The sequence below is a fragment of the Molothrus aeneus genome, chromosome 3, assembly GCF_037042795.1.
Source record: "Molothrus aeneus isolate 106 chromosome 3, BPBGC_Maene_1.0, whole genome shotgun sequence".
In the NCBI taxonomy this organism is placed as follows: Eukaryota; Metazoa; Chordata; class Aves; order Passeriformes; family Icteridae; genus Molothrus; species Molothrus aeneus.
The window spans coordinates 66,763,715-66,788,739 of NC_089648.1; the positions used below are offsets into that span (position 1 = coordinate 66,763,715).

Below are 25,025 nucleotides of genomic sequence, written 5' to 3' on the forward strand. Positions count from 1 at the left end.
CCTTTTACCTTCATCCAACAGGATAACATCAAACAGATCTGAAAAACAGAGTTTGGCTCAGGGCCTATTCTGTTTTGCAAAAATAAGAAGTCACCCCAATTCCTCACCATAGAAGTATTTCTATAAACCTTTCCTAGGCAGTACTTTTTATGTACATTTATAATAGAAATAAAGTCTGAATTTCCTCTGAGTTTCAGCATCCTGAAATGTGGCCTCTTACCCCAGTTTCCTATATAACACAATATAGTTGGTGAGATACAGAGCTGAAAGAGACCAAAACAAACACTGTAGAGCTGCCTTGATGCCAAGGCAATTCTGTCACAGATTTTAAAACAATAGGGAGAAAATCATTTCACTGCTAAAGGAACACAGAAAAAATAAATTAATGCAGACTGGTATGCTTGAGATACCAGGGGTGCTCCAGAAGGGGAAAATATATAACAGTACAGATTGAGATTAGAGCACAAAATAGCCTCTGTAGGAGTAAAGCTCCTAATTAGCTCTCTGTCCATTAGAAGCTGCAGACAATGATCAATTCCTGGTAACACAAATAAGGTCAGAGAAAAAAAGGTGTCACAGATAGGAATGTCATTGTTCGTCATTGCCAGTGTTGCTCTTCCTTTCAGGTGCGCCCCTGGTTACTATGGGAACCCTTTGCTAATTGGAAGCACTTGTAAAAAATGTGACTGCAATGGCAACTCAGACCCAAATCTGATTTTTGAAGACTGTGATGAAGTGACCGGCCAGTGCCGCAACTGCCTGCACCACACCAGCGGCTTCAACTGCGAACGATGCGCGCCGGGCTACTACGGGGACGCCAGATTGGCTAAAAACTGCACAGGTACTGTCTGCAGTCTGGTACAGCAGAGCTGAGCAGCACAGCACGGTCTGTGGGTGATCTCCCAGAAATCAGAGATGCCTGATACCTGGGTTGACAGATACCCTGGGCTCTGGGAGGAAGGTGATGGGATAATTTGGATGCCTGTTCAGTTGAATCATCCCAGGCGCCAGAGAAATATCTCTTTCCATCTCCCATGACCAAGTCTCAGACCCCAGACTCCAACATCTCTAGTGCCTGATCAGGTTTAATGGAGGCACTGTTGTGCTCTCCTGAATCTTGTTTTAAGTAAGGTTCTCTAAAAGTTCTTTGGGCAAAGTCCTCATCTTTGTGCTTGTCCACACCATGACTACTCAGGCTGATGGTGCTTAAGAACTTGAAAGTATTTTTTATGGGAACAGTATCATCCTTCTTGTCCTGACCCAATACCCACTCACTTTCTGCTGTTTTCCACATTGGTGACATATTCTGCATTTCCTACAAGTCTGTGTAATGTTGCTGGTTACTGTATTTTCACACAAGAGGTACTTTCAGAGTCTGGTAAAGTGCTACATGGAGTAACTCAGCTAAACACATCTGCACAGAGTGGTCGCAAAGTTTTTTCTCCTCAAATGTTGTCCTAATTTACATGGAGTTCAATCCAAACAGGGCTTTCACCTCATACCTTTTATCCTTGCTTTGGCTCTGGAAGTGAAGTTTACATCCTCTTTCAAAGCACTTAAGAACAGCCACTGATAAAGGCAAAATGTAGGTGCTCAGAGCAAGGACCTTGGGGCTCCCTCCCAAATTCTTTGACAGGGGTCCCTCAAGGACTAGAACACAAAGGAGGAAGACAAAGTATTCCTACCTCATCCTGACTCAAAAGCAAGACAGTTGAAACACACACTCAGCTTGGACATCAGAAGTGCTCCAGGGCCTCCAGGTACAGAGCTACAGGCCTCAGGGACTTAGCAATATCTTGATCCTTCTTGCAACTCACTGTGTACTTGGACTTTGTTTCTTACTTCCTTATTATAAGTGTTTTGGAACACACAGGATGGAGGCTGTGAGGATGCTGTGCAATCACATGCCCTTTGTGCTGCTATCTTCACTTGTAGGGGACCATATATGATGCCACGATATCCTATCTGGTTTTATATTCCAGTGACAGCTGGAATTTAAGTGTGAGTCTCCAGTGTGAGTAACTCATATTGCAAAGTCATGTGGTTGAATTCCATTTATACTGAACAGGAAGAGATGGTGCTCATGCACAGTGATCCCAAAAGCCAAAGCCATGTATCCCAACCAGCTAAAAAGACATCAGCTCTGGGGAACAGTGTGCCCCAAAACTCACCTCCTGCCTGGATTTAGGTAGCAAAGATGTTCATGAAATACAGCATGTCTGTGATTTTGAGGTGGCAAAAAAAAAATCTTGTTTATAAACTTCACTGCCTAATTCACTTCACCTGCGATGACTTAACTGTAGTTGTCCAGGAAGGAATGATAGGATCCAGTCTGTGGGTCCTGAATTCCATGAGGCAGACAGAACACACCCAGCACTTCACCTCTGCAAACCACAGCCCACATCATGCCCTGCCCATGGCCAAAAGCTTCAAGCACCTAAGAGTAACTTTGCCAGAAGTCTGAGAGTCACAGGGCATTCCAAGTGTCTGAGCAGGTTATGCAATAAGTGATTTTGGAAGGCGTCTCTGAAAGTGCAGTTTCAAAACTCAATTCAAACTTTCATCACCTTGGTACAGTTTTTTTGTTTGCAGTCTTAAGGAGGTACACAGGAGTTCTCTGTACAGGCTCTTCACACAGACTTCAAATCAGTGTGGTAATTCTCTTCATTAGCAGATTTTCTTGCTGTGTTTCATCTTTGCTAAAAATAAAAAGTGCTTGGGCACTTGAGTATGTTGTGAGAGGTACAGCTTCTCTCTTTTCAGAAGTGAATTTAATCTTGAAGTTTACTCTAGCAAATCCTGATTTTGCAGTATTATGTTTAGAGAATTACACACTTCTCATTTCATCTTCATTTCTGCTGAGCACCACAATGTGCTGTACTCGACAGTACTGTGAGATTGCAGTGCATCAATACATCCATGATATTCAAACTATTTGTGTAGTTCACAGGGAAAGCTCATCCTTTGTTTGGCTTTGTGGGAAAATTAGGAACTATTGCTTAGAATTGATTCTGAAATAAGTCAAATATCTTCTTTAAACTAAAAATAGAGAAACAAAATTATTGTAAGAATCAAGCCAGTCTGCATACGTGGTTTCCACAGAGCATCTCAAAGGGTACATAAAACAAAAAAAAGCAAGACCACTAAACTAACAAGCAGTTCTATCAATCTAAAACCATTTTTTTCCTTTTGAGTGGAAAACAAAACCTGGGTAGCTGTGAATGGTAGTTTTAAGCTGCTTTTAATTTTTTTTTTTTTAACCACTTATCCTTTAGCCCATAGTTCAAAGCTCTCCACAAATGGCCCTCAGAAATAAAGGTAAGTTTAGAAGCTTTCCCCACCAGCAAACTATGGTATCATTGAAAGTCTTAATTCCCTACTAAAATTGTGGTACCTCTTAAACCAGTAGCTGAAAAATGGTCCAGATTGCTTTTGGAATTATTTTGCTATAAGATTTTGTGTAGCAGACTCACAGGTATTCATTTAAGTAATAAGACACAATTTTATTTTCTTGAGCACCAATCTCATTGAAATTTTAACCTTTTAAGTTTAATATTGCTACCTGGAAATAGCCCAGTCCCCATGATATAGGTAAAAAGAAATCTCTACTTTCAACAGATACTTTTCTTTCACTTCTTAAAAAAAAGAAATAACAAATTAAAGTAATCGTTGATCCAAAAGCTGAGAGGCACAGATTGTGATAAGGTAAAAAAGTTGACTGCATCAGAGAATTCATAACCAATTTCTATTCTTACATTAGTACAAAAACTGTACTAAAAACAGTACAAAAACACTAACAGTGTTTTACTAACACTGGTCCACTCACACAAAATTATTCTGACGTTAGTGCAGGATGTTGTCTTTGAAGTTGTTTTACTTATTTTCTCTTGACAAATCCTTGACCGTGCAATGGGAAATGTAAATACAAGGGCAATTCATACATAACAATTAATGGGCTGCAATAAAAAGGCAGTAAAATATTTTGTTATATGAGATTCTGCTGAAACCATGAATCACAAGACCAAAATAAATTCCAGATAGATTACTGCTGTTCTTATGTTCTGCTTGAGTTTTTGTTATTTTATTGAAGTGTTCCAAGAATATTTTAATCTTTAAAAAAATATATTTTAAAAGGCCAATTAAACCTTGAAAGAGGTTTAGAGATGTTAGATTAGAAATTGGGCTTTTTAAAAAGCCACTTGTGCTGGCAATAAAAATGTTGATTTCTCAAGTTTGAAAAAATATAAAACGTCATTTATTCTTCATTGTAAGTGGTGGGAGATATTTACTTTTTGATATGTTCAAGCTGACAGTGTAACTGGAGTCCACAATCAATCCCTGATAGCTGCAAAGCCTTTTTAGTGACAGAGTGCTAAAAATTCCACAGGGCTGTGGAGAGATTTGTAACTAATAATTAACTTTAGTTGCCCCACTGTTCTTAGTACATCTCCTAAATGTCAACCTCTCTAGACATTGATGTACAATGGCCCTTCTGGGCAACTCTGGCCTCGCTGACTCATGACCAAGCTTTGAACAAGTAATTTCAGCAGAGGTGTTCTCACTCTTCTCTGGAAACAGAGGTGTTTCCACTTCATATTTTATTTGTTCAAATTTCACCAGTGCAAGAAAAGCCTTTTCCAGCTACTGAAAGGAAAATCAGTCCAATAAGTTCTTCATATTGGTTTGAATACCCCCACACAATCCTAAGTATAATAATTTCACGAGTCTTGGGAGGGGGGGTTGTACATTTTGAAGATTCTTCTTTCAAAAGTCCTTTCTTTTTCCCCAGCATGTAACTGTGGAGGCAGAATGTGTGACAGCCAGACTGGAGAATGCCTTGCAGACAGTCCTGAAGTTTCTACTGACACAGACTGCCCGACCATCAGTAAGAACATTATCATAAAAACACCAATAATTAATGTTGCTCTTATATTTAGAAGCTTACAAATAGTAACTTAAGAGCTTGGTACTCCAGTGGGCTCAGGATTTTGATGGTGGTCCCACAGGGCACTTAAGTGTGTGAATATACACAATGTCCTGCTGATTGAGTACTTCAGCATGTTCTCACACACTTGTCTGAGTACAGGCATATTTCCAACTCTGTGGTGCAGACTACACATTCAGGTCCAAACTGCAGAGCAGCAGGGAAGTATCACCAAAGCTACTTCCATAGACCTTGAGACACACTGCCTGAAAAATAATATTCTGGCCCTAAAAGCTGTCCTCACAAATTTACCTGTGACATCTTGCATATAATTTATGGTTTTCTAGTTGTGGTTTAACTCCATCAACAACACAGCCACACACTCCAGCAGAAACAGGGAGAGAATCAGAAGGCTAAAAGCCAGAAAAATTGTGCACACACAAGCCACGCACACTTTGCAAACAAAGCAAAACAATTAATTCATTCACTACTTCCCATGGGCAGGCAGGCATTCAGCCATCTCCAGGAGAGCCGGACCCCACCACTCATAATATTTACTCAGGAAGACAAATTATATCACTCCAAATGTCCCCCCTGCCTTCCTCCTTCTTTTCCCCACTGTGTTTACTGAGCATGATGTCACACGGTCTGGAATATCCCTTTGGTCAGCTAGGGTCACCTCTCCTGGCTGTGTCTTCTCCCAGTTTCCAGCACATCCCTAGTCTCATCACCAGCATGGCAATACAAAAAGCAGAAAGGGTCTTGGTTCTGTGTAAACCCTGCTCAGCAACAACAAAAACACCTCCACATTATCAACCCTGTGTTCAGCACAAATCCAAAACATGGCCCCATACCAGCTGCTGAAATTAACTGTGCAGAAAATTACCCCAGTCAAAGCCAGTACAGCATCTAACATAGATTGCTGCTGTTGACAACCTGGCATTTATCCATCAGTCAGTTCCTTGCCCACTATCTCCCATACCCTAATGATAGAAAGCCTGGGGAGTTTCCAGGAGTACTATGTTGTAGCTATTGGTAACCACAGGTATTTTTTAAATGTTTGTGTATTTATACCTGTATATAATGCAGAGTGTGTAGCATGCATGCATTCTTGAACCAACTCCCAAGAAGAGAGGTCATGTGCCTGAAGAGCAACCAGAAGGAAAACATTTGGGATCTGCTAAAATATCAGGCAAAAGTGTCTGTAGGAATATGTGTTTCACATTCACCTAAGTCTCTTGCATTCAGTGTTGGCACCAGTGTCACTATAAACAAGGTGGCACTGCAATCATTCAGCAGGAGCAAGGATATAGTTCTGCCAAAGCACTTTCCAAGCACATTATAACATTATAACTTTTAGAAGTTGTCATCGTAACCAAGTAGGTGGTCAAGAGCCCATGTGCTGGACATCCTTATTTCTCATACCACCAAATTCTAAATATCAAGTTTGAGGTTCTGACAAAATGCAGTTGGTTTTGTTTGGCCTTCATCTGTTGTCCTTCAGGCCACAAACATGTAGCGCCTAGGGAATAGCCAGGAAATACCTCTCCCTCGCTCCCAGCTGATTACAGAATCCCTGTGTCAGCCTCTTTGAGCAGTCCCATCTGGTGCTGCTCAGCTAGAAATGTCATAACTGTACTGTAGAAGTAACCTTGGAAGTGGAAGGATGAAAGTGAAAGAAAAGAGGTATCCACCAGCAAGCATCAGTGACAGAGTGAACACCATGGGTCAAGAGCACTATTACATGAATTTAAGATGCTTGCTGTAGCTGACACAAACACTAAAGAAAAATTATGCTGTCTTATTTTCTTATCAGGCTGCGATAAATGCATTTGGGATTTGACAGATGACATCCGGTTGTCAGTTCTGACAATCGACGAAAGCAAAGCCACTTTACTGAGCATTTCTACAGGTGTTGCAGCTCAAAGGCGTTTGAATGACTTGAACCTCACTACCACTCATCTCCAGGTACAAACATTGATGATTTTTCATTTTTTTTCATGTAGTTTGAATCTTTGAATGTCCACTCCATTCGTGTAAATTTCAATCTCTGCCCTCACTAGAGAAGGAGGTTATTTTCAGATGCACTGACTTTTTTCCCACACACAGGAGGCAATGTCCAAAAAGAAGAATCACGCTACACTTTGGATCATCCAGGTTGATGATGCTGCAGATGAGATGAATGATCTTGTCAGAGAAGCAGAAACACTTGATGAACAGGTTTGTTTACAGCCTTCTGCCAAAGCTCTGAGGGTTTGCACTTTGTCATATTCACCTGTTGGCATAAGAGGCAAGTACAGAATAGTCCCAGTTGGAATAGAGCTAAAATGATCATCTGGTCCAGCTGTCTGAGCAATACAGGACCCACCAAAAGTTAAAGCATCTTATTAAGGGCGTTGTTCAAATGCCTCTTAAATCCTGACAGATGTGGGGCATCAACCATCTCTCTAGGAAACCTGTTCCAGTGTTTGACCCTCTTCATAAAAAAACATTTCTTAACATCTACTCTGACACTTTAGGTTCACCAAACAAGAGTGGGTGTGCCCTGACAGCTGGAAGAACCTTCTATTTCTATTTCTATTTCTATTTCTATTTCTATTTCTATTTCTATTTCTATTTCTATTTCTATTTCTATTTCTATTTCTATTTCTATTTCTATTTTGTAACTTTCTACTTTAAATATGAATTAAAAGCATAAATTAATTATCAAGTCTTCTTCGCAGAAAAGGAAGGAGGTAAAAAGTGTGTTGAGTGTGGTTGGAGGTTTGCCACCAGTCACAAAAATCTTCCCCTCAGGATCTGAGTTCCCACCTACCCCCTACAAAACGTGTTTGATCTGGGATAGACACATTGCCTTTCTCATTCACATTTTGATTTTTAAGTGAAGTAACCAACATAAAACTAATGCAGATTGATTTTGGGAGCATTTGTACTATATCTATTTTACTTGTATGCTCTCTTAAAATTAAATTAATCCTGATTGGACATTTCAAAATATATTTCAAAACTGACAGTTTAAAAGATTTTTCATGTACCCACTGAGATGGGAGCTTGATCAGCACTCAAGATATTTTTAATACAATTACAATCATAAATGTTGCATCCACATCCAGCTGCCAGGCTATAAAATTAAGGTTATCAGCTCTCATCTCCCACAACACTTCCATTGCATCCTAGAAGAATATGATATATGCTATATGTTAAGAGAAGAAATAGGGTTCAAAATTGCTTATCCTCTATTTTAAAAAGATGATATTAAACATCTTTCTGTTGCTGCAACATACATATATTAGTAAAAAACATCATTCTATGTTATTATCAAAGATAGCCACAGCTGCCATACAATTAGATTGTATTTCGTGCTTATTGCAAAGTGCCAGACCTTATATTCCGTTTACCAATTCCTTCACAAGACAAATTAAAATTATACCTTAAACTAAAACTCAAATATAGGAGCAGGCAGGGGGCAAAAAAGGAACACAAAGGAAAGTGGAAGAGAAAATTTAGGTTTGTGTGTTTTTAATCAACACTTGCTTAGCAGAAAGGGCACATAAAATTTATACGGACTATGTTCAAGAGAGCTTTTATTAAATCAACTCACACTCACAGCTCCATACCTGTGAATATCTGTCTGAGCTCACGTGCCTCAGTGTCCCTCTCTGTAGCTGGTGGGCAGACTGATTAAGGCATTTGGTTTTCTATGAATATTTAGTGAGTTTGGATAATAACATTTCATTTGCAGTACTATTTGGGGATTTCTTTCCTCATTCTTCAGTTTTACTGTCCCTGAGCAAATAAATTCAGCATTTCCTCCAGTCTTTGCTCCCTGGTTACTGCTAATGCTAGTTCCACATCAATACTTGTGGTTGCTTGTAAGGCAGGGAGATAATAACCCCAGATTCTGACAGTGGAAGGCCACAATAGTAACTCTGAATATATTGAGCTTTTGCTATTTCAGAGTACATTTATGGAAAATGGGTGCTAGGGCCTTGAGTGGGTTTTGCAGAGACACCCAGCATTTTCTGTTCAGAGCATTTTATGTGCATGTCCCTACATCTAGGGGATGGGTTTCTGTAGATTCTGATCTAAAACACAAAGGCAGGGTGAATGGACCAACTGTAGGCAAATCTTCCTGCTAAATATAGCTCCTGTAACTACCTGTAACTCCAAAGTCTGCATGGGATGAGCTTTGAGTAAAACAGCACGTAGCTTGATCATGAATATTTGGAAGATGGGAACCAGAAACATTTCTACTAACCCTTACACTTACTTTATCAGTCTCATAACCCTTATAATTTGTTTTATCATTATGCCCATCCCTTTTAGTAGTGCTGCCCACCCTGGCCCTACCTTCAAATGCCACCTGGGGCCTCCACAAACCCTAAGTAAGGGAATACAATGCAGAGTGCTGCCCCCAACACAATGCAGTACAGGACCATGTCTGTGCTCTCCAAAGTATTTTCAATCCTTGGGCTTTTCCTTTTCTTTAACAAGTTGCAGGGCAGGGGACCTCACTTGAGGGAGACACAGATCTAAAAAGAGTTGGGAGCTTGACACCTTTTTCCTCATTCTATTTGCTTACTCAGGAAATGCCATACCTAGCAACAAAATGAGCCAGCCCCACTGAATGCCTCAGGAGACTCAGTAGATAGAGTTTTACAACTGTACATAATTTATGAAAATTTTATTGCAGCAAATGATGGATAAATATGAGACAGTATTTAATCTCTCACTCTGCAATTCTGAAAACACTGACAAGACAGATCTTCACTTTGAACACCTTTAAATACTACTTTATATGATAAAAAGGACTTCCACGTACTCACCAGGAGAAAGCAAAATGTGTGTTTATACTGCTCACCCTCACATCTGAAAAGAAATCTAATGTTTACCTCTCATGGTTTATTCATAGGGAAATGAAGCATCCAGCAAAGGCCGCCTGGTGCAGAAGGAAACCACAGAGATCAACAGCCGTGCTTCCCAGCTTGTGCAGCAGCTCAATGATATAAGAGATAACATTGAAGGTAAACAGATTCATTCCTGGTTCATCTCAGCGTCAAGAATGTATTAATGAAGCCTTCATGTATTAATGGATCATCAAGAATTTTTACTGTCCTATATATCAAAGGAAAATCTTCTGATATATTGGACAATATGTAATTTATGGCAACAGTGAACACCCTCTCAAGCACAACTGCACTCAAAAAAAATTTCCTAGTCAGAGATAATCATCTTCATCTGGAATATATATGACATACCATTATCATCCTGAAATATAAAAATGAGATTAAACCAACTGCAGCCTCTTCTTCAGTACCTGCAGAAAGCAATTAAATCAATGTACTCAAAAACACCCCTGTCCCCTGTACACCTGTGACATGAAAGCCTCCATCCTGCTGCAGAACAGATTTCCCCCAGTCTTCAGCAAAGCCAACAGTAGGCAAAACCTGTCCATGGCACCAGAATAGAAATGCTGACTGGTAGCTGAGGTTAAACAGCCTTTTTCCAATTGAAAATATTTGATTAATAGACCTGATTAGTTCTATCTTGGCAGTTATTGCAAGCCATCTGGCAGCTTGTGTAAGGAAGAGTGGATACATATCAACTGTTATCCTTGCTTATCCTTACCTCCATGGGTGCTACATTACTTTCTCTCAGGAAACATGGTTAATATGTCCTATCACAAAAAAGAGCCAGGCTAAGACCATATAGTATGTTTTATTTGTACTGTCTTTTTACACCTCTGGTGCTAAAAATCCATTGACTATCTGGCCATCTATCACATTTTATTTCTACAATTTTTGAGTAAAAGTGTCAGCATGAGCCTCACTGTACATCACTAACAATCATGGTTGATGTCTGTGTATCATCTTTTTGTATCATTAATTGGTTTGGAGCAGGACAGGAACCACATAAGGCAGATATGCATCTAATTTCGCACACAAATAGCACAATTGCATTAAGCTGTTATAGAAGAAAAAATCTTCGTGGCTGGGAATAGAAGGAAAACAGTTGGAAACAAGTAGGTGAAAATTATTTTCACTATGCTCAAAACTGTTCTTCTACAGAGGCATCACCCATGTGTGCACACACACGTGCCAGCAAAAGGAAAAAGAAATCCATGGTCATCATCAGTTTCTGCTCAGTATGAGCCTTTAAAGCTCCACTAATGAGCTCAGGGCCCAGCAAGATCAGGCATAGAGACACTCTGCCAAAGAATCAGTGGTGCCACAATTATACACCTATTTTTTATAAAAATCTTCTATAAGAATAATGCTGGTTTTGCCAACTTTGTTTACCCACAAAGCTAGTGACAAGCACTAGCCAAAGGCACACACGTCACAGGACATAGAAGAAGAGGTGATTGGTATTCAAGGCCAGGGAGTGAGAAGTGAGTAAACTTTGTAATGATTACACTGGGAATGGGTAAATTCAATTTCAGCTGCAGGGATACAACAACGTTTTTTGATCTGAGACCAAAACCTTAAAATAGTATCTATCTCCAAACCAGCTAGGCAGCATCAGGCCAGAAGCCATATGTTACCTCCTCAGGGTGCCTCAAACTTCTGCGGATGGAAAATGAGGTTACTTCAGTCTCCTTAGCATTGTTATTATTTTATAAACAGCAGCACTTAAAAACCATGATCCTAGATGAAAGCCCCGGCCTGCTACATGCCACAGAATCCAAAATAAAATTATTATCCCAGCCTATAAGAAATGTCAAGCCAAATAATGCACACAACCTACATCTGCTTAATCCCATCCTCTTCTGTTGAGACCTCCACACGTGACAGAATGTGTGAATTATTTACAGGTTTAATATTAAGATTGGATCAAACATAATGATTACCTACTATGGAGTTGAAGATAATTAAAACTTTATTTTGCCATCAGTATCATCACAAGTCACAAAAGTAAAAGTAGTCCACAGTATTTATTTCTCTGTAGTCATACTGAATCAACCATCTGTTCCCTTTTCCCCCTAGAAATCAGCAGCAAGTCAAAATACTATGCAATTCAACAGGAGCTGAGCCCTGAAGAAATTGCCCAGAAGCGCAGCGTGGCTGAAGAGATGCTGAAGGAGATCAAACGTCGAAAGCCTTTCACTAATCAGAGGCAACTTGCAGATGAGGAGGAAAATGCAGCAGAGGAGTGTGAGTTTTAAGTCAGTTTTTCCTTCAGCCACATGCTGATGCTCAGCTGGCAGGTGTTGGGCAGCTCTGGGTGTACTGCTGAGCCCTGGGGAAGGACCAGCAGGCACTTGGTAAGCACCAGCTGGTGTGCTGGAGATGCTGCTGCTCCCAAATTCCAGCCCCAAGTCCCTGCTGGTGCTTGGTGCTCCTCACAGCAGAATGGGGAGGAAAAGGTCTGTGTGTCTGTGTGTGCCTGTGCACTGCAGCACCTCAACAACAGCTGCTTAGGAAGGTTCATGGCAGGGCTGGCATTGCTCATGTGAGCATCATCCCCCCTGCCAGCTCTGTTATGGGGACAGCAAACACCAGCAGAGAGAGAAAAGATTTGGGAAAGCTTTGGGAAAGCATGGGAAAAAGTGGCAGCCTACTTCTCACAGCCTAATATGAGTCAGAATATGAGGCATAAAAGACTGTCTTCTCCAGAACAGGCTGCCTAGGTTTAACAATGAAAAACACATGAAAAGCAGGCAAAGACAGACCTAGTTTCTTTTAATAAAATGTATTTCAGAGGGTGAAGTAATGGGATTAAAATGAAATAGTAAAATGAGAGGCATCTTTCCTTCTTAAAAGAGAAGGGAAAATTAAAATCTAGGTATATAATCCCTCAAGTGAGCTTTACAAAAGGTGTTTTACTGTCACCTGAATAACAGCAAAGAAATTGCTGTATAGGTAAGTTCTGTCAGAAATGCAAGCTTTGGATTTATTGGCCTCATTTTTCTTCCAGTGCTACAGCAAATTGAAGCATTTCATGAGAAGCACAATGACACCAGATCCCTGGTAACTGATGTGCTGGAGCAGCTCAGTGAACAGGATGTGAAGCTGTCAGACCTGGAGGAGGCATTAGGCGAGGCGCTTGACTATGTCACACAAACAGAGGATATAAACAGAGAAAACACAGCCAGGCTCCAAAGGCAGGAGGTACTGTGCACTACATTTATCATAAGTGTTGACTGTGAACGCTCCATCTCTGCCACTGCTTAAAACAGTAGATTGCACACAATTTAGATTCAGGAATCACCACACCAAGAAAGAATTTCATGGAGCACTCAGCAGGATGAGTTTGACTCTTCAGTTCTAAGAAACAGCTTGTAGAAGTGCAAGGTACTATTATCTATTTGTAGAGAGACAATAAATGAGAAGTTTTCGCATGTCATGACTCATCAGACTGAGGAAGAGATGGATATTTATGCCAAGACTAGAAAGGCACATTACAGTAAAATTCAAGAAACTTGAAATTTCCGGTAGCATGGCTGCTACAAATATTGTGGTGGGATTATTTCATCCAATTTTGTCCTGACATAATATGAGAGGGCCTCATGTTCACACAACTAATTCTGTTCTAAGAAAACAATTACTTATAAAGACTCTGCACTGTATTTGTGCCCTGGGCTGAGTGCATCCATATTGTCTGATCCAAACTTCCTCTGAACCACTTTAAACAAAATGCATCCCCACTTTTTCAGGAGTTGACAGTTGTCCTTAAATCTCCATGCACAAATCCATTGTCTAACTGCTCCACATTAGCTACCTTGAAATTGGGTTTCCTACTTGCTAGGAGAACTTGCTAGCTTAGCTATAAGGCTACAACAGTTTTCCCCTGTGTCTTGTCCAAATGAACAGTTTCAGGGTTCTGAACAAAGTAAAGCTTCCACTTAGGAAGACAGCTCAGAGGTGACCTGTCTCCTTCTCTTCAGAGCAGTTCTGTGATTCTTTCCCTCTTTTCATAATTTTCTTTTAAGGGATTCAAAACCAAAATATCCCACCTAAAACTTCTAATCTATTTTTTCAGCAAGGAAAATAATTACAAAGAGAACAATCTGGGGCCTTTCAAATCAAACTGTTTTCATTTCAATGGCTGAAATTGTTTGTATTCTGGAGGAGAGGGCGTTAGTAAGCAATTTTGTGATTTGAAGAATGATCCCACAAATCATTCTTTGAAGATCATTGAAGAATGATCCCACAAATTCAGGCCAACATCTGTGTTTCACAGCATCAGTAGCAGAGTTTTGAGTTCTTGAAATTTGCCGTACTAGAAGCTCATGCAGATACGGAAGGTCTAAGAATTCAACAGAGAAATCAGGCATGCTCCTCCAGTGAATCCTTTCACAAGAGATTGAGATCCTTAAGTACAAAACCTCTTCTGCTCTTCCATTGTTCCATAATTACAGTGCCAAGCCACAGCTTGTCTCACAGTTATGAAGCAAAGCCTGAAGCGTGTAGTCGTATTTGTTCACTGTTCTTAACCATTTGGATCTCCATTATTTCTCACAATGAAAGCAGATTCTATACAAAAGAAATTGTTCACTGACAATCTTTACTGCTTTACTAGTGACAAGGAAAAGAGATCTCTGTACTGTAGATTTAAAAAAGCTCCAGAAAAATTTAGTCTCCAGATGACTATGAAAAATCCATGTTTAATTTGTCTCTGCTGTGCACTGAATATTGCTTCATTCCTATAGCTTCTTAGTCTGTAACATAAAATGATATTAATACTTTTTCAAATCATCCAACATTTCTTTCACAAAACAAAAAGTAATTCACATCACAAAATGTAGCAATTAGACCTGTCTTGGAAAATCAGGCTTCTGATATGTCTAAAATCTATTTAGCTCACCACTATCTTTTAATTAACTCCAGCACATTTAACAAAAAATTAACACATCAAAGCACAAATGGTATTGGATGTGATTTATGTTTTGAACTTCCTTTTTAGAAACAACGTGAGAAGACAAAAGAGCAAATGGATGAAGTGGACAGCATTCTGCTCAGTGCCACAGCTATTTTGGAAGGACCACAAAAAGTCAATTCTGAGTTAAGTGAAGTAATAAAGGTAAGTGCCTCAGGAGCTTGTTTAAATGATACATCCAGATTTTTCGAAGTCATGTTTAGATCACTAATGGAAAAGCTCTCCTTCTTTATACTGCTTCAGTGAAACACTGGCTAATATTCCCTGAAAAAGTAGATGGTTTTCTTGGATGAAAAGCTCTGTTATTACAATTTACTGTAAAAATAAATAATTCTAATATAAGGACATATTACTGTAGGCAAAGCATAATGAAAGATTATGCTGCAGAGTTCTCAATTATTTCATTATAGGCAGCTGCCAAAAGATGTTCTGGTAAAAGACTGCATTATATGCTAAATTCCTTTCCTAGTGCCTACAAGTGAGCATGGAAGAATACTAAAGATCCCAGATACCAGCATTAGAATCAGGCACTGTGTCAAACATATATAACCAGATTGTTGTATAGAAATCCTTTTCTGGAGCCATAGACTACTATCCAGTGTTTTGAATCAGACATGGTGCTGAAGGAAATTTGTAGACATTTTCGGGGTTTGGCTTTTCTATGAGAAGTTAAGGAAAATAAAACTAGGAATTTGCTAAGTAAAATGTTTACCAAAGCTGCTTTCTTTCTTCATGACTTACTTTAAAATTTTGAAATAGCTGAAGAAAAAATAAAATCTTCCACAAGCATTCATTTTGGTCACAGTTGCCCACTTCTTGACACAAAAGCATTTATGAAAAGACATTAATTTTTCTTTCAAAAAATAATTTGAGAAAACAGAACAACCACTTACTTTGCAACCATCCCTGTATTCAAGCAGTACGTTGGAGTTTTTCTCTGGTGTTTTGTGCAAAACAAATTGCTGCAATTAATCATTTTGGGTTCCACATTGAGGATGTTCACACTGCAGGGAAGGAAGTACAAATATCATCCATTGTCCATCCTCTTCAGCAACAAGTATTTTCACATTTCACCCATTCATCCTTTTTCTCTCTCTCAGTTTCATGCTTTTTCATGTATTTTGTATTTACAATCACATGTTGCCACATTATGATCTTCAAATACATCAGCAAGCTTGTGTACTGGAGAGAAAGTGAATGCAGGCCTTTGGTCTTGCCCCAAGTATTTTATAAAAGGAAGAAACACAGCTAAGGCAAAGGGATTCCCCTTCTCCTTGCCTATACATACACAGGTAGTATTTAGGTGGACTGATTTGCAAATTAGACTAATCCAAGATGCCTTAGCATGAGGAATCTCTCTGTGCAAGAAGGCAGAAAGGGGACTTCACTCTAAAAGACTTGTCATTGGCACAATTCTGGAGCAAACATACAGGACATATAGAAAGACTTTTACCATATTTCTTTTTTATTTTATGCATGTCTCTCCAATGCCTTCTTAAGTGATTTCTGGAATTTTTGTTGATTTTCATCTTCCTGCATTTGTCTCCATACTGGCATTCACTATTAGATCTTTCTTCTCTTTCTCTTAAAGATGTAAAATAAAACAACCATAGCAGAAATAAAGGAACATTATGATAACATAAAGGGTAAAAAAACCCATAATAATCAAAATACAGACTTTATTTTTACAACTTTCATCTTCTTTCCTCCCTTCCCTATTTTGTTCAGAATGCATCGGGGTTCTATGCAGAAATAGATGGAGCAAAAAAGGAACTGCAAGAAAAAATAGCCAACCTGTCCCTGTTTGATGATGAACTGGTAGAGAAGGCTATGCATCATGCACAAAACCTAAGAAGACTTGCTGATGAACTGGATGGGTAAAATTTAACTTCAGCAGATTCTGTTCATACAAGTGCCACTTACTGAACAGCTGAAAAGACAAGCAGAAGCACAGTGACAATGAATAGGCACTAAACAAATCAGTGTTAAGTCTTGTGTAGAAGGACTTGTCATGGTCCAGAGAGAGCAGCTGAAGTTGAGCTAGGCAAAATCTATGGAACTTTTTAAAGAGCAAGGATATATCTTGCATGACATTCTCTCTAGTCTAATTGGGCATGTTCTCCTCTTCCTAGAGCAAAATAAGAAAGGTGGATTAGTGAAAAGTAAAATAACACTAGCAAGATTAAATGGGGTCTGCAGAAACTACTCATGTCAGTAAGTTCATTTATATGAAAAAAATGCTTAGCGTTACAGGGCACAAAACGAGCTTCCAGATAATTTTATTCCAAGAACAATTTTACAGATGGAGCAGTTCTGATGCTTAGTAGGTTCTGTCCCAGTGAAACTGGCTCACAACAATATCAAAAACTTATTGTATGTCTTTATATTTTGCTGGAAGATACTAAATGCATCAACATTGCACCAATTTACTAAAAAATCACTTCTAGGAAAATTTAATTTTTTTTTTTTTTTTTTTTGCAATTGGGACTATCCATGGAAAAAAATCACTGCTGTAAATGAATTCCTAAATAAAATATGTCACCAAATTCTACCTTAAGTAATATCATAGGCATATGTTTTTGGAAGATAAGCTTACAAATACTCTTCAAGTATATTATCTAAATACCAGTTGTTTCTTAATATTCATATGCCCTAGATAGGAGATTAAAATAGAGACAAAAATAACAGATGGCCTTCTTTTATGCAATTGTATAAAGCTGACATCTGAAACTGTTCTATAATGACACACAAACTGCAGAAACATAAAAACCAAAGAGTATGTTCAGTCTGAGATTGGCTAACTGGGGACAGCAGACCAACTTGAAAGAAAATACCCCATATAGCTACCCTTCCTCCCTTACCAAAATAATTTAAAAATTATTACCAAGTCCAACACATTAGGAATTTCACAAAAAGCAAACAAAAGTAATTACAAAATACCCAGATGGAATAATGCTGACTCCATTATTTGTTGAGAAGATTGTCCTGCAGTGAAACTTTAATTCTTTAAAACATTTAGCCTGTCTTCAAAACATCTTGGTTTTATAGGTTTGCTTTATTAGCCTGTTAGGCTTTTATTTGACTGAGTTTATTGTTTTGCCTTAAGGGACTTCAGCAGAAAATTCTTGCAATAATGCTGAATCTGGAAATTTAATAATCTCTCAGTGTGCAAACACTTTGAAGTGAATGCACACATGTGCAAACACATCTATATTTAGAATCTATTTCTAAAATATACTTTGAAATCTGCTTATCACCAAAACATTAAAAAATAATATCAATTCAAAATGGTTAACAGATGAATGTTGATCCCTGAACTATCTTCTGTTTGGAACCTCCCCTGAAGACCAGTTATCACCTAATACGCAGATCAAAACCATGCCATCAAAGGTTTCTTTCAGTATAACTTTCTGCAAATTCTCATGGCTAAGGGTAGTTCCTCATCTGATTATCCCCCTTTTCCCACTTATCTTTGGAAAATAGAAACAGGACAGTGACACAGCTATCCTGGGCAATGAAATACATAGGTCTTTCCATTCATGGATAGGAATTATTCCTAAAGAAGGATTACTGATAGACCTGTTATTCTGTTAATTTATGGAATATCTAATCTAGAAAAAAAAAAGAAAGAAAGAAAGTAAAAGAAAGTAAAAGCTGAGTAGTCATTTGTTGCTGCTCACATAAATGTTAAGGGCAAAATTCTCAGAGTTAAATGGCAGGGAAGACTCTTCTATCCACACAGTTTTCACCTGCTTCAGATTGGTCAAACACAACGAAGAGAATACCAGTTAGGCCAAGTACATTTATGTGTGTGATTATGTAGTCAGAAACTAATTTGATTCAGTTTGGTTTCTTTCACCTTTTGCTCTCTTTTTAACAGGAATTTGTATGGTGTTGATTCAAATGGTTTGGTACAAAGGGCAATCAATGCTTCAAATGTGTATGAAAACATTGCTGGTTATATAGAAGAAGCCAATGAAGTTGCATTGTTGGCGCTGAACACAACAAACCGGGTCAAGGATGTAAGTAATTTTCATACTAGCTTTCACTTTACAATGTTTCAGAGACTCCAGGCACCTAAGTGTAAAGAAAAAACAAATTTATCTTAACTGGCAGTATTGAACTTCTCACTGTACAATTTTTCCCTTTATTATTTCCTGAATTAAATCCCATGTAGTTAATTATTCTTCCAGTCTGAAGTCTCCTGGTAATTAAAAGACACAAGAGGTTCTTCTGTCCCTGTCCCATAGGGTGATGCTGCTCTGTGTTGTCACTCACATTGAGACATTTCTGTGAAATTACAGACAACTCCCTGCTCCTGCAGGAACCTGACTTGGCATTTAGTGCTTGAGTCCTCCTGCTTCACTCAGTGCCATGTGGCAGGAAACGTGGTCAAGGCATCACTGCACCTCATAGAAATTCAGGCTGAAATGGGACAAAGCTCATGCATACACTCAGTGTAAGGAGTAGGATGCTGATTTTTTTCTCTGGCCTTTCTATTCAAAAATACTTTCTACAACTACAAACATATTTTTTGTATGCCTGTAGTTACCAACCTGTATACATGTTATTTACCAGTAATTTATTAGTGGGATAGCAAGAGGATTTTTTAGATTAAAGGGGTCTGCACCCCAGAGTGCTGAGGGATTTCAAGTCCAGCCTTCTGTTTCCAGCATACTGCTGCAGACTGCAAGGCAGCCCTCCATGAAGTGAAGGCATTAATCACCTATGTGAGATGACAGTAGAAATGAACAGTCACAACACCTAAATAACATGCAGCATTTAGTCACATTGACTAAACTGGAGCTGGTAAATTACAAGGATTTTTTTCTCCATCTTTGTTACTCAGTATTGTTGTTTGGAAAACCATACATTTCTCTAAACTTTCTTGAAACAGAAAACTTTGCTTTTCAGACTTTTTTCCAATCCAACTGCCAATCTTAAATGTTAACAAAGCAAATGAAACTGCAGTGACTTTGCAGTTGCATTTATATGCAGGTAAAATATTGTCCACAATTGATCACAATAAAGTGGAATATTTGATAAGGATTATTCTGACTTTCTTTTTTGAAACATGCTTGTAGGCTGCAGTTGGAATTGATACTCAGGTCATTTACCATAAAGGTAAAAGTGAAGAACTTCTCATCCGAGCCATGCAGCTACAACGGACAGCACATGACAGTAAATATACATTCTTTCTACTTTCCCAATCAGCTTATAGCCACTAAAATAAATTTCAGAAGCACACCACTAAGCAGAATTACTGCTGCAACAGAATAGGTTATTGATTGAATTTACCACACAAAGTACTTGAAATGGCCATGGGCAGAGTTTGAGTAGCTCACGTTTTATCATCCTACTAGATACTGATAGTTTATTTCATTCATGAAAAGTCCATTTCAGATACAACTACCATTTTAATTAATATGTGACCCTGCAAACTGTTTTTCACTGAGTAAATATACTAAATTAAGTAGTTCAATTAAAATCAAATCACAGCAGCTTAAATGTTCAGAAAGCTGGATTTCACCAGTGGAGGGTAATAATAAATGTTAAAGTAGTTTGACCTTTCTTCACTGTAAATGAAAGAAAGATCTAGAATTACAGAATTACTTTTTAAAATTTTGAGGACAATTTGAGACTATTCCTGTGTACCAGTTGCAGCCATTCTCAGCACTTCTGGTAAAGCAAGGACAAAGAATACTGACTGCAACACAGCTCTCCAGGTTTTTGGAAGACACCCTGTGGCAAGCAGGGGTGCTGCAGGGCTGGTTTTTCCTTTAGACTCTGTTAAGTCAGGAGTGCAAGTATGTCATAAATTAAAAGAGGCTGTGGTACACTGTCCATGGCATAGTAAATACCTAAGGTCATACCTCCCCAGGATTGAATTTACCTTTTCAGACAGTACTTGGACGCCCCCCAGCTGTGCCTCCCTTTTGTCCCCACAGGCAGCAGTTACACCATTGCAGACACCAGCTGGCAAGTCAATGGCACTTTGGCCAGAATGAACGCCCTGCGGAGCCAGCTGATGAGAGCCATCGCAAAAATGCAGTCAGCAGAGACAGGTTGGGAGGAGGAACTTCATCTCTGTGATGCTTTATCTTCATACATTCATCTCTGTGATGCTTTATCTTCATACATTCAAGAGCACATTTTTATCTTTGAATATGGATGTGAAGTTGCTTACTAAGAGTTCGGCATTGTGGACGCTTAAAAGAGTTTGGTTGAAACTACTAGACCTAGATATCAAATACCCTGCTTTAACACTTTCAGAATGAAAATAAGTGTTTTGCCACTGAAATTTTTAATATTCTTCTTGAACCTTGTGCTGATCTTGGCTGCAGTAATTTTCTTCACAGTGACTAGCATGAGGCTGTATTTTGGATTTTTTTTGAACACAGAGTTGATAATACAGAGGTGTTTTTGTTGCTACTGAGCAGGGCTTACACGGAGCCAAAGCCTTTTCTGCTTTTCATGCTGGTGAGGACACTGGGGATGCATGGGAAGCTAAGAAGGAGCACAGCCAGGACATCTGACCCCAACTGACCAAAAGAATATTCCATTTCATACAGCATCATGCTCAGTGTATTATAAACTGGAGGGAAGAAAAGGGAAGGGAAAGACAGAGAGTGGGCAGGGATGGGACACACAACGCTTGAATATTTGAGAGAGTTCATTTTCTATCTTTCCCTATTTGTTCTGTAGAGGAGGCCAGAGAGCGTTTGGAGCAAGCTCAGCTGAAGTCTGCAGAGGCTGTAAGTGTCACCACAACAGTAACACAGGCTACCACCCCCATGGATGAGAACGTGAGGCTGTGGTCCCAAAACCTGCAAGACTTCCAGCACAATTCACAGGCATATGACAGTGCTGTGCATTCAGCTGGGGATGCAGGTAGGGTGACCTGAAGTTTGCCATTCCTCAGTGTTAACAAATCACTGCAATAACATGTTGTATGAATTGTTTACATTGCATATTCATCATGTATAATCTTCTAGCATTTTGCCTCCATGAAAATTTTCACAAATTAGCAGTTGTCTAGGTCTTGACTATATTTTAAGAATGCTGGATCCTCAGGGACTTCCAAAAACTATTTAAACACTTAAGTGCTGAAGACTTACTGAATTCTAGTTCATTTTTATCAGGGTACCAAGGTCACACTGAATGGTAAACAGCTTGTTTAAACACTTCTTCCCATTATGGTTGGTTATTTAGGGTTTTTTATTTATTTGCTTTTTAACATTGAGAAGCATTTGAAAACAGAGCCCTTTTGTCTTCAGGAGTGCAAACATGGAGAAGAAATGGTCCCTCACTTGATGAGCTTGTAGTCTAAACAAAGGGGTCAAAGAGAATAAAAGAGGAAATAAAATATTTAAGCAGGGTGATTTCTGGAGAAGCTTGTAAACATCACATTAATTCTACTTTTATTATTGGAAACACTGGAAAATTTATTATGAAAAATTTAAGGGAAATAAAAAGACAAAAGAAAAGCTAAGGCAGACTACAAAATTAAAATGAAGATGGTAAACAAGAGTACAAAAAGAGATGTGAAAATGAAGCTGAAATGAAGTGACTGTAGAAACAAGGAAAAGAATAATTGGGGAAGAAAATAATCAATCTAGAAATGAAAATATCTGGAATAAAAAATTGATTACAGCACCACTATTTATTGCTCCATGTATTCTTGAGGCTCACTTATCCTAAGATATTTATGGCTAGGGAGGTTGGAAGTCCAGAACAAGTAATTTCCTTCACACTTTTGATGATACCATCACCTGCAAACCTGTTCAGTGATGTCTTTCCTCCTAAAAGTGCCCCAGAGAAATTTCATAACCTCGTTGACTCTGTCTCCAGAAAGTCTGAATCTCAGATCTACTGCCCTAAATCCTTTCTCTTTCTATCAGGAAGTTTGCAACTCAAGTGTCATTTTACTGCAAATGGTGTTATGAGCGCCAAACCCAACACTGTTTCTAGTGTTCCAAAGTCACAGTCTTCCCTCTCAGCTGGGGAATCCCAAGAGTCATGTTATTTTCAGAATTCCATGATCCATAAGACCCTCACCCCTAGTATTTTTGGTTAAGTGAGTGCTCCCAAGAACTGGCATAGAAGTGGTTCCCTTTACGAGAAGAAATTCAGTGATATTCAATATCCCAATTTCTGGCTCCAGAACTGGAGGAAACTCAGATTTCTCTGAGCTTTTCATCAAAAGGAAACAGTGAACCTGTCCCTCTGGGAATGGGTAAGCTCACTGCTAGTCCCTGCACAGAGCTCCATAAGAGTGTAGTTAATATAACAGCACTTGTATTGGATTGCATTCCTGTAAAATGTTTTTGATCACCACAGAGTAGTTTAGGCTATGAGCTCTAATTACCATGTAAAATCATGCAAATGTGGATATGACTGGCCTCCCAAGAGGGAATGGTACGATGAAAAATTTCCAAGAGAAACAGTGTGCTGTAGCTTACACATGGGGATGTTTTTATTCACCTTTACACTTGATTTACATTTAACATTTTCCCTTGCCAGCTTAGTGGGTAGAGCAGCAACACAGACTGCATTTGGCTCTTCATGCTCAAAATGCCAGCAGACATACAGGATTCAAAAAAAATCTGCTCATACTAGCTCTTGTACTGGAGGGAATATTTCCAGCAGCATTTGAGGTGCTCTGCAAGAGTGAACAGAGTTAAAACGGCCAGCTCTCCCTTGGCTATGTTCCCAAAAAGGAACAAGAACAGCTCCAATGTGATGTGCCTGGAAAAAAGTCTTCTCTGTGATGGTGGGTTTGCAGGTCAGGAGTCACCTTGAAAATATTTGTTCCTATTTGAGCTCCTCGAGGGCCTGCTGACCACAAACTAACTGTTGGAGAGATGCTAATATCCAACCTACAGCAAAGTGTGCCCTAGTACATTTGTGGAGGAAGCTTTCCCATGGCATTTTTGCTCTGAAGGCATTTGATTTGTTTGTTTAAAGGTATGATGAGGTGTTTTTGCCAGAAAGATCCAGTGGAAATAGCTGAGAAGAGAGATGAGTGCCACACAGGAGGCTGGCACGGGTAGTGCTCCAGACAGATGTGATTGTGATTGACAGCCCAAGAAGACAGATGCAGACATGGCAGGCACAGTGGAGCGTTCCCAGATCAGCTGTGTATTCTGCCAGAAGAGGTTGCTCCGACAGGAGCAATGTCCATCCAAGTCCAAAGAAAAGTCACAACAAATGTTCAGACAGGTGCCTGGAACACCAAAACACCTGATCTTCATGCCAATATCAGTGCCAGAGCAGCTGAAGCCTCTAAGCTGGCATGTCTGCACTGTCCTTGAATAAAGCTTTCACTTGGTGTTTGGAAGGGTGAGAGCATATCTTGGCTGTGCAGTTTGTCTGAGAATAGTCCATGCTGCCATTGTGCAGGGAACTGGCGGGCTTCAGCAGAGAGGGTGGCAGACAGTTTGGGAAGGAAAAAGTAAAAGGGTATTTCCTTCTTGACAATTTCCCTTCTATTCTTTTTTTTTATATTTTATCATTGTGTAAGACTAGTTTTCTTTTCCACTCTCACCTTCTTCTCAAAGACAAAAGTCAAAATCAATGTTCTTCTGTGTTGAAGAATGTCATTATAAAGGCCAAGAATAAGAGATTTATACTGAGATTCCACAATAGTTCTAGTAGTTACAGATGTCAGTTTTGTGTTTACATGTTATAGTAGCATTTCAAGTTTAATACATCAAAGCCAGGTTTTAAGATAATGAATCAAACACTTCCATGTGAGTTACAGATTATTAAAAACAAAAAAGTAGCTGCAATTTGCTAAATCATTTTCTGAGACTGCAGTATTTTTTGCCTTAAAAATAGAAAAAGGTAAAGAAAACTTCCTGTGAGTTGATTTGGGTTTTGTTGGGGTTTTTTAAATAGAAAATTTAACACATTTTGGGATCACCAAAATTTACTGTAATTCTTTGAGAATTCATTAAAGTCATGATATTTTAATGTACAGTTTTTTATATAGAACAGCTGATTACTAAGTCCTTCTACATAAGGCCTTCTAGGACAAAATGGAAAAAAAATTGAGGGTCTAAAGTTCTATATGGCCCACTCCTGGACTGAACTTGGAGAGTGAAACACAAATGAAAACAGCCAAGCAGAGACAGGACACGACAAATGCAGATTTTTCACTCTATCCAAAAACAAGCAGACTTGTAGGACTCCATGGTGTATTCTCATAGTCTGGGTTGAG

At 39.0% G+C, this 25,025-nt stretch overlaps 1 protein-coding gene across 1 annotated transcript in view; it reads left to right on the plus strand.

The window, feature by feature from the left end:
• Nucleotides 1-25,025, plus strand: part of LAMA4 (laminin subunit alpha 4) — a 99,272-nt gene that overhangs the window by 39,575 nt on the left and 34,672 nt on the right. The window contains exons 5-17 of the mRNA XM_066547099.1: nucleotides 627-841; nucleotides 4,790-4,885; nucleotides 6,741-6,892; nucleotides 7,034-7,144; nucleotides 9,837-9,948; nucleotides 11,911-12,078; nucleotides 12,842-13,035; nucleotides 14,831-14,947; nucleotides 16,532-16,680; nucleotides 18,684-18,825; nucleotides 19,888-19,984; nucleotides 20,752-20,868; nucleotides 21,509-21,694. Coding sequence (XP_066403196.1) covers nucleotides 627-841; nucleotides 4,790-4,885; nucleotides 6,741-6,892; nucleotides 7,034-7,144; nucleotides 9,837-9,948; nucleotides 11,911-12,078; nucleotides 12,842-13,035; nucleotides 14,831-14,947; nucleotides 16,532-16,680; nucleotides 18,684-18,825; nucleotides 19,888-19,984; nucleotides 20,752-20,868; nucleotides 21,509-21,694 — 1,856 coding nt within the window. The remainder of the gene's footprint in view (nucleotides 1-626; nucleotides 842-4,789; nucleotides 4,886-6,740; nucleotides 6,893-7,033; nucleotides 7,145-9,836; nucleotides 9,949-11,910; nucleotides 12,079-12,841; nucleotides 13,036-14,830; nucleotides 14,948-16,531; nucleotides 16,681-18,683; nucleotides 18,826-19,887; nucleotides 19,985-20,751; nucleotides 20,869-21,508; nucleotides 21,695-25,025) is intronic.